Below are 13,984 nucleotides of genomic sequence, written 5' to 3'. Positions count from 1 at the left end.
ACCATCTTTTCTCTCAACGTATCTGACTCACAAACACTAGAATATTACAATATTATACTATCCGTCTGTGGGATATGGGGACACTGCAGTTTCTTTGTGGTAGCAGAAGTCTGCGAGGAGAACTTAGCAAAAGCCAATATGACTATATTTAGCCCGTGGCTTTCAGGATTGTTGAACTACAAGTTCCATATGTCTCAGAATTCCTTACTACTCTCTGGCTGGTCTTATTGGAGCTGAGAAGTACTAAAAGTCTCTGAAAAACCTAAAGAAGGTTGGGATACACAAGAATCTTGTGGTACAGCATGCTGGAAAACAATAATGCTGTAAGCTCCATATGTTATCTTTTCTACATAAGTCCAGAGCACCTATACATTGCAAGCAGGGGCTGACTGGCAGCTTTTGGCCCAGGGGGCAAGTACAACACGGAGGCCCATGGTGCAGCGACTTGGCTTCCTCCCACTCTCCCTCTTCCCTGCCTCCTCCTGACCCCCATCCCAGGCTGAAGCTCTGCTCCAAGTACTCTCTGCTCACCAGGCTGGTTGGGCTGGACAGTGCTTGCTGGACCGACTCTGGGTTCCCGAACTGGGTGGCTGAAGGAGGGGAGCCAGGGCAGCTCGGTTGGGGCTGGCTGAGGGTGTAGAACCCCCGGTGGGAGACGTAGCCAGCCTCTGCTCGGACATGGCATACACCATCCATGCAGGGGGTGCAGCCTACACTCTGTCCTCATCCTACACTCGGTAGGACACCGACAGGGACTTATTACTCATATTCCCCAGAAAGCCTTTAGGCATTTCTCCGGCACAAGCGGTGCAGCCATTTTATGGGGCATTAAAGTGGCCGGGGCAATTGCCCCCCTGCCACCTGGCCCAGTCTGCCCCTGAATGCAAAGTAATGTATTGTAAGTTCCCCATGCCTTGCAAATATTCACCCTTGCTTCATTGCTGACACAACATTCTAGTATGCATTTTTAGTTACTGTAAAGCTGATACTCAATTAAGAGATCAGAAATGCTATAGAACAGAAGAGGGGGGGGGGGGGGACTACATGGCCAATAGGGAACAATCAGATTTTATAATTTATTAGCTAGGAAAATTAAACAACAAATGTGAGCGGTTATTATGAGCCATAGCTCCACTTTCTGTTTTCACATTTCCAAATTTTTAATAACAGGCCCTGATGATGTGAACTTTTCTTTTATCTCTAGTTTGTATAAGGCCCCTTGCACACATGATGTTTAGCCCCTGTGCGTCCAATCCTTTTATTTTAGTGAAACAGGGACACAGGTGCAGCATTCAGCCCCACTGTTTGTCAAAGTCTACGGGAGGCTGAAAAATGCTGTGGCTAGACGGGGCTAAATGCCGTGGTACTCATATTTAGGACCCTATGCATTTAGGGAATACCTGCGGTCAAGACACACATCCCTAAATGCATTCGGTGCACTATTCAGTACAGAGATTATCCCTATCTGACTGCAACATATTTCAGTCTCCCATAAACATCAACAGGTTGCAGTCAGTGGGGCTGGACCCTGTTCCAGTTTCTCCTGGGCGCACAAAACGCCAGAATTGGATGCACCAGTACTAGATGCCTCATGTGCAAGCAGCCTAAACTCCTAGTAAAATATCAAAACATTTGAAAACAAAAACTGAAGGAACATTTTACAGATAAGATTGGTGAAATCTAATTGATCAGAAACAAAAAATAAGGACATAAAGAGGTGTCCCCAAAATATCTTTTTGATATGCGTAGGTCAGTATCAAAGGAACAGCACAGGGACTTAAAATGTACAAATGTTTCTTTTACTTTGTTTATCCCTGCTGGCAAACCTCTGAACCTCTGGTGGCTGAATTCAGCAAGAGAACTGTTAGGGGAGCTGGATGCAAGGGGTGTTAGGAGGAGTCACAAGAGCTTTTATAGTTTGGAAAACAATAAAAAAAATGGCTCCTTTCAATTGTTTGATGATCTGTACACTTGAAAAGTAGATTGCGCCTCCTCCAATATCATCATTCATGTGTGCCCAGGGCAGCAGATCTAAATACTGCTCCTGGGTAGAGCATGCTGGAACTTGTAGTTCTGCACTTACTTGACAGCCACAGGTTGAACATTTGACTTGAGGCCAAAAGCTTCTTGTGAAGAAGTTACGGTAGTGCATGAAGGATGTGAGAGCATTGTATTACATTCGAAGATCTTGTAGACAGAAGTCACGGGGGCACTAAAGGATGGTTCTTGAAAGTGCAAAGCTGTCTAATAGCCAAACAGCAAAGTCCAACATTTTACTGAGGATTCCCAAAGCCCCAGTGGAAACCCAAGAACAACCCACTCTAACATCATTGTCAGCTTTCAAAACAAAATGGTTAAAAAAACATGGGTAGGACCTCCATCAGACATGAAATCTTTATACATTTTAGATGAAAATGCTGAGAAAGGGAAACGGGATAGGTTATGTGTCGGTTTGAAAACAACTGCATAGCATAAAGCATACATCTCATAAAATGTGTGTCAGGTTAGAGCTAAAGGCCTGATCTTAGGAGGAGGTCCTTCTACAACAGACTCAAACTAAAAGACGTATGCTTAAAATGGTAGCTAAACCTGAACCTGCAGTGAGAACGGTCTCCACTTTTTTAACAGTCAAACTCAGGGGACAAGGGGGTCCCCAAGTCCACTCATAAAGCCAAGTGAAAAATTAGGCTATAAAATGGTTGTGCAGGCATATAACATAATTAGCAGAGATGTGCATTTTACTCATTAGTGTCTATTTTTTACACTTGTCAATCACCGAGGGCACATCCCTAGCTGCATGCAAACAGAAACACAATAGTAAGTGAGAAATGGGGGAGGCTGCAGAAGACATTGCAGCCTTTGGTGCAACCATTTACATGAAACATGTTCACTGTGAGAATACTCCATGTGAATGGAAGTGTTGTGTGAGAAAATCTAGGGCATCTATGAACTCCCTATTCACTGGTGGCACTACCCTGATACCCACCATCAGGTAAAACACAAGTTCAAATCTTAAATGTAACCAGTCACAACCCCTTTAAGCACAAACTGAGCTTTAGGCACAGTCTAAACAATAACCCCATCATGCTAAATGGCTTCGCTTACAACACTGACAATAGTTATTTTATAGCTCATTTGGGGAGAGCACAGACCAGGTGTGACTATGTGGTTGAGAGTGAAGGCCGTACAATTCAGCTTATAAAACAAGGTTCCATGCTTTCAGCGCAAAATGTTCAATTGTCAAGTCTTTTTTTCATGATAGTTTTTATGGAGCTTTTTATCATTTTTTTGTTTTATTTTAATTTTTTTCAGAAAACATGAAAGTTGTGCCCATTATTTTTTTTTTTTTTCTTCGTCTCAGGGATAGTAAAATAATAAAAAAAACATAGAAAACATTTGGTCGCATTTATCCATAAGCCTCAAATGTGGGAGATTTGTCCAACATAGCACTGGATGAAGTTGGCAATCTTGGCATTTCTTGATATGTGTCTTGCATAGCCCTGTAGTAAATACAGTTCCAATGACATGCAGAGGCACCAGAGAGTAAAGGGCATTTTAAAGGACTGTGTAGGATACAGCTGGTCTACAGATTTCTAAAACTCACTGCTACACCCTTTAACAATCTGTGATGTCAGACCTGATTTTCTAGGTCAAGGTTTGTTACAATTTTTGCTCTCTTCTGCACCAAATGGAATTAATGTCTGCATGAAATGTCGGTCCAGCGCATAATATATCATTCCAAAACTTTTATAGGAATCTGCAGAATTGTTTTGACACCTTCAAATCTGGTGTTCTGACAACCTAATAAAAAATATTCGGTGAAAAAGGGGGTTACTTTGGCAGGAGCACAGCCTCCAATATACACATCTACCCTCGTCTCCTAAACACACAAAATCCTTCAGCTTGATTTCGGTCACAGCGAAAGAATCCTGCGTTTTTTTTGTTTTTTTTTAACAATAACTTGCACTTACAACTGATACCCAAAAGCCCTTTTTCAGTTGAATGAACAATTATAAACATGCAGATATGTTTGGAATGAAATGTTAGGCTACATTTGAATGAAATTCTTGCTTCTAAAGAGATAAAGTGAAATGCATCAACAATATTTTTTTTTAATTGACAGTAGGTTTCTTGCAACCCACTGGCTACAGACTAAAATTTTGGATAAAGTCATTCTTCTGTTTTAAGGATTTGTAAGAAAAAAAAAAAAAAAAACTCAGGACGATTCATAAACTACTATCGCAATGCTTTGTCATGAATTTCGGCCACTGTGGATTAAATGTGGCTTATTATGTTATCATATCAAAACTTAGTTTCATTTTAAGACAAAAAGAGCACCCAGCCAAGAATCTCTCTTCAAAGAGAAAAAAACTTCAAAAGTGTTATATTAATGTTGTAAACCACAATCCAGATGCTTGGTAACATAACAATGGCTTGTAAACATTCCACAAAAGCCTTACTATGGATGTCAAATGTCTGTTGTCGTCTAATACATGGAATTAATGGTGGCCCAAACAGGTACAATGGTGTGAGTTAACACTGTCTAAACTCTTCATATATAGTGTAATAAAAAATATAGGTATATTCTAAAAGCCCATCTTTTTTTTCAGCCAGCCTTTCTCCTACTGAATACTATAGTACAAAATGTAAGTTATGAGTTGTTTGAAGAAATAAGAGGACATGAGTTTGAAGGATAATGGAGTCATGTTGCGTGCTTGTAAGACCACTATCTGTAAAATGTAGGCACTTAGCAATGAATGAGACATAGTGAAACATTTGCGACAGTGCACAAACCAGCCGTGAAGTTTGGCAAGTTACGTATAAATAAAAACTGTCCCTTACAATTGTCTATATTCTCTACCACCTTCATTCACCCAAAGTCTGACTCTTTATTATATTGTGCGAGACAGGAGTCTAAGATATATATATATTTTTAAATATATTTTTGTAAATAAAAAAGAAAACAACTCCTAAAGGAGTCAGTGACATATTTTGTCAGTTAAATGCTGCATTAATTATATATAGTAGAATAAAACGAAAGACAACACTACTAAAGACAGAACTGAGTCAAGGAACTCCACTTTTATGGGTGGAGAAACAATTCAGCCAGTGCCAGTAGTTACGATCTACGACAAATAAAATATTTTAATCTCTATTGTTGCATTTTTTTTTATATGACCTCTGAAAATGTCTTTGGAAAATCAGCTTTGCCCTTAAAATAGATTACTATTATGTAATATGCACAGAATAGATGCTATATCCCTCATATCAAGCCCACCAGATATCTCTATTATGTTGTGCTTGCCATTACTTTTATTTTATCAACTATATGCTACATATGACTGCAAAGGCCACATGGCGCTAGCAGAATGAGATCTGCCCCAATCACGGACCGGTTTATTGCCATAGGACAGGCTGACACCTTAAGGTTTGGCTGAACTTAAAGAATGGTCATTTGTATACAGGGCTTGCAAACATTGCCACAGTGATACCTATAGCCCAAAGATACTCAAAGCATTTGGCACTGGGGCAGAGGTCTTCCTGCCTTTACAGTTGTATGGCACAGGAAACCATGATAAAAATGATCAGTCAGCCCAAATCTAAGAGTGTACAATCATCTGTAGCACAGGGTGCTGTTGAAAGTATAAAATGGAAGGAACGTATAGACTGCCATGTACTACGAGTCTTCAGGGTTGCTCAGTGCAAACAACATGACTAAAACATAGATAGCATGAGTTTGGGAACAAGCGCTGGTCAACGATCATCGAAGCCAGCTCCCAATATGACCTTTAAATACATCAAAAATGAAAAAACAAAAAGAAAATATCCCACTAGAAATACACATTAGTGCAACTTCATTGACCAAATAATGTGCAAAACTCACACTAACCAAAGACATGCATACTCACACCTGTGCATTACCAAAATCTAGGCTATGCTGAGGACAGGAGAAAAGGCTCGTTGGTGAGTTTTAGGACAGTGAACAGACTGGTGCAGGAAGGCAGGCCCCCATGCATTCATTGAATTGCACTAAGGGTTCCTCTTGCACTAAAGGAGTTACATATCATAAAAGCAGCACACACACACACACACAGACACACAATACAAACATTTGTTTAAAGGGTAACCATAATTTTTTGTTCAGCAGTCATGACAACTGCCACTCAGGCACCACAATATTTGTAAAATAATCTTCTGTTGACTTGCCACTAAAGGGAACCTCTGAGGATCCTTTCTAGATTTGTTGTGCCGCTGAGCCTGGTTGGTAGAGTGTGTCAGGTCAGGCGGTGTCTCATACCAGCAAAACAACGCCATTGGCTAAATGTGTCGTGCTTCAAATGCCAACTCTATTATGAAATTAAAAATAAATGTCTATGGCACGGACACTAATTCTGAAGAGAGCAGGACAAGTAGAGGTTGTGAAGAAACTGCATGGTCTGTCTTGGGTCATGTCTGTCCGTATGAACAAGTTTCAGTTGCAATTCCCCTGCTAAGCAATGATTGGTGGAGAGTGGATGTAATGGCAAGTATGACTGATCAAAAAATTCTCAGAAGTTTGTGAAGGATGAGAATAGAAAGGTAAAGAGCTTGTCAATAATTATCCTTCTATCCTTTAAAGTCTATATAAAGAATTAAAAAAAGCAACCTCAATACTCTTCGGTCCTAAACTTGCTGCTCATTTATTTTTTTCTCCAACCTCCAGGCTTGCCATCTTGTCCTACATCCCATATTCCAATTACTAGAAAAGAGGCATTGTAACTCTCCCCAAAAGGAAGACTGAAAATATGACAAATGCCAGAACAATTTAAAACTGAGGCCTGCTCTGGCTCTGCCCTGTTTGTTCATAATTTCTTCCTTATTTTTCGCTCTGAATTTTCTCCTAAGGTCGCTGCCTCTACATTGCCGAAACATGCTCTGATGTCACGGCGATCTGTTGGCTGATGATAAAACTCATCAGTAGTAACTGAACACAAGAGCCCCCCTTTCTGCTCCTGTTGCTTCGGCTTCCTGGTGAAGTGAAGGGCGAGACTGAGAGCGTGCTTTGGCTCCCTTTGCTAGCACCAGTCATCCTCGTCTGCTTCATGGTAATAGCTTCGAACTCTGGGAGCTTGGCTGGACCCTGAACTGAGCCCTAAGGTGTAGTGGTAGCCGTTGGGGACCCTGCAGAGCTGGTGGGAATGGGAAGTGAGTGAGGACACATAGGAAGTCCGAGAGGAACGTCCAGAGTTGCTGGCCAAGGCCTCCTCAAAGGTTAAGGTGTCCTCGGGCACAGGGCAGTAGCTGTCGGCATCCTGGCGTGGTCCAAGGTACGGGTCAGAACCAATGCGCGTAACTGTGCAGGCGGAGTGGCTTGGGGAATCACTGTACAGCAAAGTATTGTGCTCTGATAGACCCCGACTCAGACGTCCGGGAGAGTAAATGGGGCCCCCGAAGTGCACAGGGGAAGAGTGAGCTGTCCGATATGTGACACTGGGCCGAGGAGTGAGCGGCGTCTGTGGCAGCTGCCTCCGGACTCCGCGGCATGGGGTACTAGCACCGGAGCTGGTCAGACGTGGACTCCCGCTGGCCGAACCACTGCCCTAGATTGAAAGGGTGAAAAAGCACATCAAAACGGCACAGGAACACAGAATGGAAAGAAGAAACACAATGGGGCACACCATACACACATAACAGTGAAAAGTCCACAAGACAATGATGTAAATGTTCACGCACAGACAACACCCATGGCACAAAAAGGATAGGCAAGAGGAGGGTGAAGGATCATGTCCAACATCAAACACACAAAATCACAGTAAAAAAAAAAAAAAAACAAGAGACAAAAAGTTGACACAAACACAAGATAAAAAGATAGGCAATGGGCATGGAAAGAAGAGAAAAACAAGGGAGAGTTTAGAAAAGTAGAAAACACACAGGTTTGAATTGACAGCCTTAAAAAACACTCAACATACAACATTCCATATCATGATTAATGTACCAAAATCAGTTGTTATCGCAGCTTAACATATAGGGAATTTGGGTACCATAGTAAGAAGGGGGTTACTGCTATTGCCTTGCAGAGTTGAAGGCCCATTCATTTTGTGTTTGTGTGGGCCTCGGAGCTCATTAACCCCAGGAATTGTATGTGAATCGCACAGGAATGCTGTGTGGTTCCTGTGCGACTGACATGCAGTTCCGTGCAGTGCAATTTCAGCCCATTCATTTTGAATGGGCCGAAATCGCACCACACCAAAAGTAGTGCAACAGATCGCGTGGTTCTTTTGTATCATGCGATCTGGTGCGGGCAAACGCACTGCTTTTGTGACCTGCGTTTGGGGTGTCATTTACTTTGCACTGACACCTGCTGCAGGTGGCAAGGGCAGAGCAATTGGGATACGGTACGGGAAACCGGCACAGAACGCAGGTCTCCCTCACTAGAGTTGCCACCTCATCCCTTTAAACCCGAACACCTTTGAATTACACAGGTTCTGAGGCTAATTAAATGCAGGTAAGGCACCAAGTGAGTTTAATTACCACCTTAATCAGCCACAGCACCTGTGTAATTAATATGTGTTTGGGTTTAAAGGGATGAGGTGGCAACCATATCCCTCACCGAGTTTCAATGCGAACGGGCCCATAAAGTCTTTGAAAGTACTTTGTTCTGCAAAGCAGCCAAAACGTTTTCACCTCGTGTGTTTTTAACCCTCGCAATAAATAATAACTACTGTACTGTATGGCCTTCATTTAGAGAGGGGCCTTGGTGTAAATGGTCCTTTGCAAAGTCTTTTTTTTTTACTTTAACCATTTTGACAATCTAAGAAATCCTTGTTGAACATACATTTTGCCAATGTATAAAGACTTTCTACCGGTTTTTAGACCATGTTAAAGACAGCCTGTCAGTAACGTAAAAAAACATTGCAGGTAAAAGCACAGAAATATCAAGTCTTTTAAATACTTACTTTCAGCAATTTTCTATTCCATAAACAATTTTCTGCTCACTTGCAAAGTGACTTTGAACTTGCTAAATAATTTTACTTCTCTGAGAATAATCAGTTCCTAGCACAGCCCCCTTCCTCGCATGTCATAGCCCCCTCCTCTTCTGGGAGTGTCTGATTACTCTGTGCTGTCCCAGCTCCGCCATCCTTCACCCTTTTGCTATATAACCTTTAAAGTAGCTGCTGGGGGAGGAACTAAGGGGAATATCACAGAATGCCACTTAAGGGACAGCTCTCATTTTTGATCCACCTGGGATATTTGGACAAGTATTCATTTCATCTGCAGCATAATTTTCTTATGCTTTTCATTTCTGAAGGGTTTTGCCCTCCAAGCACCTGGAGGAATACAGAATGACCAGTCCTGAGTCAATTCACACTTGTGTGCTAAGTTTTGTGCACTGACACATTTTTTAAAAAATGTGTGTTATTGAACTTTTTAAGTGTGCTTGTTTCAAGGGTAAGGATCCCATTATTATGTATAAAAATGCAAGTACACATGTCTGCATTCATTCTTGCACTCTTTTTAGTGCAAATGAAGAGGCCACACAGACTAAAACAGGCTCTCAGCTGTAGTCCTTTGTTATGTGGTAACACATATGCATTACACAGCCCAGGTGTGAATGGAAAAAGGAACAAAACCAATGGCTTCACATTGCTGATAACAAATGATGTCTGGCATTGGCCATGATAGGCAGAATTTCAAATTCACAATTTTTTTTAAAACAAATTTGCGCACATACAGTACACTGACCCTAATCCTATATGCAGCACATTGCAAGGACACATACTAGAGAAGATAACAATGTAACCCTACATCACACTACTATATAACACAGAACTGTCAGTTAATTATATAGAGAACAAATACATGTAAAGACACCATCATACAATTTAGCAGTTCACAGATGTTTCTGAACTGACATCAGCATGCAAATCATTCATGAAAATAACCTGTGGACCTCTCCTTTTGAAAATGCTATTTGTCTGGCTATCACACTGACACTTTGGGGGAGATTTACTAAAATTGGTGCAAACAAAATCTGGTGCAACTGTGCATAATAACCAGTCAGCTTCCAGGTTTTATCATCAAAGCTTAATTGAACAGACTGAAGTTAGAAGTTGATTGGTTAGTATGCACAGCTGCACCAGAATCTTCGTACACCCGTTTTAGTAAATCTCACCCTTTGGCAATTGGTGACCAGGAACCGGCAGGCAGCAAAGTCAGAACTTTTTTTCAGTAGAGTGACTTGGAAAGTGCTGGAATAAGAGGATCAGCCAGGCAAAGTGACATCTTCAGAAGATCTTCAGGTAATGTCACATTTTCATTACAGAACTCCTGTCTAATTAAAATCAGGTGTTATTTTAGTACGTAGAGGTGCCAGTATCATTGAATACAACCAAATGGTTCGGACCAATGCGTTGGTGTGCTGTGAAAAAAGATCTACATGCACTACTTTTGCTCAGTTTAGCGCAGTGCAAAGCAGTCCTCTGCCTGGTACCGCTCTGGGGCCATCAGAACATAATGAAATGTCACTGTGTGAAACTGCAATAAGGTTTGTCTGTTTAAAAAAAAAAAAGTGAACAGTGCCATACGATATAAACAGCGTATAGGCACTGCTGTCATCCCACCGCACACCATTCACTTTGTTCTAATGAAGCTGCTGGTGTGAGTGCACCCTAAGGCTCTGTTTCCACTACCGCGACTTGTTTTGCGACTTGACACGTCAAGTCGCATGACAAGTCAAAACCCATGTATTTCAATGGTCCTCGTTCTAATTAGTGCGACTCAAGTCGCAGCGTCTCCAAAAAAGGTTCTTGCACTACTTTGTTCCGTCTTCGGTGCGACTTGTTCTCCATAGAAAGGTATTAAGTCGCAATGCAGTCGCATGTACATGTCTGACACCGCGACTTTGTTGCGACTTCCACGGAAGCACATGATCTCTGCTCCTCCCAAATACATCACTTCCTATATTGATGTACGTGAGTGTGGAAGACAGGAAGGGGAAGTAACTAAGCAGGATAAGGAATTACATCACTCTGGCCAAATCGCAGAACATCAAAGTCGTTTTTAAAATAGCATCAAATCGCAACATAAATCGCATTGTAAAGTCGCAGTGTAAATCGCGCGACTTTGGGGACACAATAGTGGAAACATAGCCTTAGGCTATGGAGAACAAGTCGCACCGAAGACGGAACAAAGTAGTGCAAGAACCTTTTTTGGAGACACTGCGACTTGAGTCGCACTAATTAGAACGGGGACCATTGAAATACATGGGTTTTGACTTGTCATGCGACTTGACATGTGTCAAGTCGCAAAACAAGTCGCAGTAGTGGAAACAGAGCCTAAAGGTCTTACAAGTTATTTTATGTTTCTGCTTTTATCATTTATTTTTGTACATTTGTGAATGGATTTATGTCTGTAAACAAATCCATTAATAGCTTTGATCTCTGAAGTGAGTAGAGTGTCAGCCCCCATTGTCCTCAATTCAGCTTTCTACATTCATATGAATGGTTTTGTTTACCTTCAAACCCATTCATACACAATCAATGAAGGTCTGAAGTTATTCATACCCTCAGAGGCTGCTGTCAGATCAGAAGAATGAGTACAGTGCTGTCAGCTTATTGGTACAGGTGAACTGACAGATTGGGACTTTGCAGGGTTTACTTACCCTGGCCTGAACCTGTAAAGCACCCTGAGAAGCATCCACAGCAGAATACAGTGCATGAAAGCAACATTACCGGACAGCCCTGCATCTTCCATCAGGAGGGTCCCAGGTATGGTCCCCAAGGCTCTGCCAAGAAATCAACCGATCTGGAAGTTGCATGAAGAGCCGGAACATAGGGGCTCTTCATAGGGGACATGGTGCATGGTGCAGACTCAGGGGATGCTATGGTGCAGTTGATTTATAGAACAACAATTTTGGAATATATTTATCCAGAGAGACAGAGTGAGAGAAGCCTTCAAAGGTAAGCTTCTGTAGAGAGAAAAGGTGCATCACCTAAAGACATTAGGAAAAACTGAGGCTAGCTGAGAGTGGGAGATGGGATGCAGAGGGATGTCCCAGCAGCTTTTTTTGCCAGTGTCTAATCACCTGCCTATAAACCCATTTTTAATAATTGAAGAAGGCTAAACTAAATCTAAACTGGATAGAAATTGCCATCTTGCAGTAAAAATGTTGTAGCGTTACTATGGCGATAACATCTTTAAAAATTAACATAACGCTGTGTATGGTCACCCCACATTTTGTGTTTGCAGGTCTCAATTAAGAAAATAGGTTAATCTTCTGAGATACCACAACAGCTTTCCCTAATCTACAGACTGGGAGCTGTGCTGTAAGGGATCAGAGCACAGATAGAACTTCTTTAGACCCATTTCACACTGACAGCACCCACCGTTAGCGATAAAGCACCGCTCGTGCGCTGTTTTAGCAGCGCTTTCTGGCCGATATCGTGGCAGTTTTAACTCCAAAAAAAGGGTTAAAAACTTCAGTTTTGCGGCACTTTCAAATTGATTTTAAGGCGCTTTGGAAGCGCTGCCTATTCATTGCAATGGGCAGGGCGTTTTGGGAGCGCTAAATGCAACGCTCCCAACCTGCTCCAAAGACGCTGCTTGCAGGACTTTTGATATCATCCTACAAGCGCACCGCCCGAGTCTGAAAAGTCACACTGCAGTGAACGGTTTTCAGGCGCTTAGCAGAGGCTATTTCTAGCGCTAAAGCGCTTAAAAACTTTTTTTTTTTTTTTTAATAGAATGGGGAAGGCTCAAAAACCCTGTCGGGTTCATTTCCTGACCTAAGAACACAATAGGGGGTAAGGGGGAAATCTCTCCAAAGAAAGAGGAAATTCCTCTTTGACAGTTGTCACCCAAACTCATGTCCCCTTTTAAAGAATTTGTCTCTATTTCTCATAGCTTTCTGCCCTGCTGACCTTTGTAGTGTTCAAGATAGTGTTAGATCTTGTTGGTGTTAGGTCTGTAGTGAGTTCTTGAAATAGGTCCCTTCGAACCTGTGAAGTTTGTTGAGGTAGGCGAGGAGCACTGTGCATAAATAGAAAGTCTTGGAAATCCCAGTCTGATGGAGAACAATGATTACTTTATTGGTGTAGGACATGGTTGCTCAACCTGTGGCCTTCAGCTGTTGCAGAACTACAATTCCCATCATGCCTTTGGGAGTCATGCTTGTAACTGTCAGCCTTGCAATGCCTCATGGAACTTGTAGTTTCGCAACAGCTGGAGGGTCACATGTTGACCATCCATGGTGTAGGACATAGAACATAGCTAACATGTGGGTAATTCAGGATTCTACTCTTTCAAGTCTTTGGTGGTATTAGTCCAATGAAATGATCGCTTTTCTGCAACTGGTTAACATTTGCAAGACTTTATATTCTATGTACAGTGCTCCTGACCCACCTCCACAATTTTCAGTTTCAGGTGACAAAGGTCAACTGGATAACAAATAGAGAAACAAGACAGCATTAAATATCTCAGAGGTTCTCTAGCGTTTCCCCACAGTATTAAGTGTTTTTGCTGCTGTCTGTGTCCATACTGGGGTGATTTTGCACCACTTTTCATCTGCCCCCTGCCACTAAAGCAGGAAGCGAGCAGAAATTACTCTAGTGGGGACAGAGCAATCTTAATGTAAAAAACACTTTTGTCTGAATTTGAAGACAAAGTGAGTCTGTTAGTTTCTTGCAGGGGCAATGGAATAATGCCCCCTCTGCTGGGCACAAAATGAAAGTTTTGGTTTGTACGTTGCTGTCCCTCACCTGTCTGTGAGAAGCATGATCCTGTCCAGAAGTTGGCGAGGTGGCCCGGCTGTGGTCAGAGTGCCGGGGGTGCCCAGAATCTCGGCTGCCATATCGGTCACATGAGTAAAAGCGCTGCTTCTCCGATGAGGATGGTGGTTGCTGCTTGCGTTCCTGGGACCTCCCTCTCTCCTGTCGTCTCTCCCGTGGCGGAGCTTCTGCTGACACAAAATTCCTCAAGTAAGTTAGTAAGAAACTTGCAGTAAATT

The 13,984-nt window shown here is 42.2% G+C and overlaps 1 protein-coding gene across 10 annotated transcripts in view; it reads right to left on the bottom strand.

Annotated features, from left to right (window-relative positions):
- Window positions 1-4,685: 4,685 nt before the first annotated feature.
- The window catches only part of CACNA1B (calcium voltage-gated channel subunit alpha1 B), a 404,014-nt gene continuing 394,715 nt past the window's right edge, over window positions 4,686-13,984 (bottom strand). For 6 of the 10 annotated variants that reach the window (XM_073599719.1, XM_073599718.1, XM_073599723.1 and 3 more), the window contains 2 exons: window positions 13,737-13,936; window positions 4,686-7,580 (listed from right to left, as the gene is read on the bottom strand). In XM_073599719.1, coding sequence (XP_073455820.1) covers window positions 7,056-7,580; window positions 13,737-13,936 — 725 coding nt within the window. In that variant the 3' untranslated portion in view covers window positions 4,686-7,055. The remainder of the gene's footprint in view (window positions 7,581-13,736; window positions 13,937-13,984) is intronic. The other 4 variants (XM_073599724.1, XM_073599722.1, XM_073599728.1 and 1 more) reach the window with 2 other exon arrangements.

This window comes from Aquarana catesbeiana, linkage group LG09 (genome assembly GCF_042186555.1).
Source record: "Aquarana catesbeiana isolate 2022-GZ linkage group LG09, ASM4218655v1, whole genome shotgun sequence".
NCBI lineage: Eukaryota > Metazoa > Chordata > Amphibia > Anura > Ranidae > Aquarana > Aquarana catesbeiana.
This window is presented reverse-complemented; position numbering and strand designations above follow the sequence as displayed.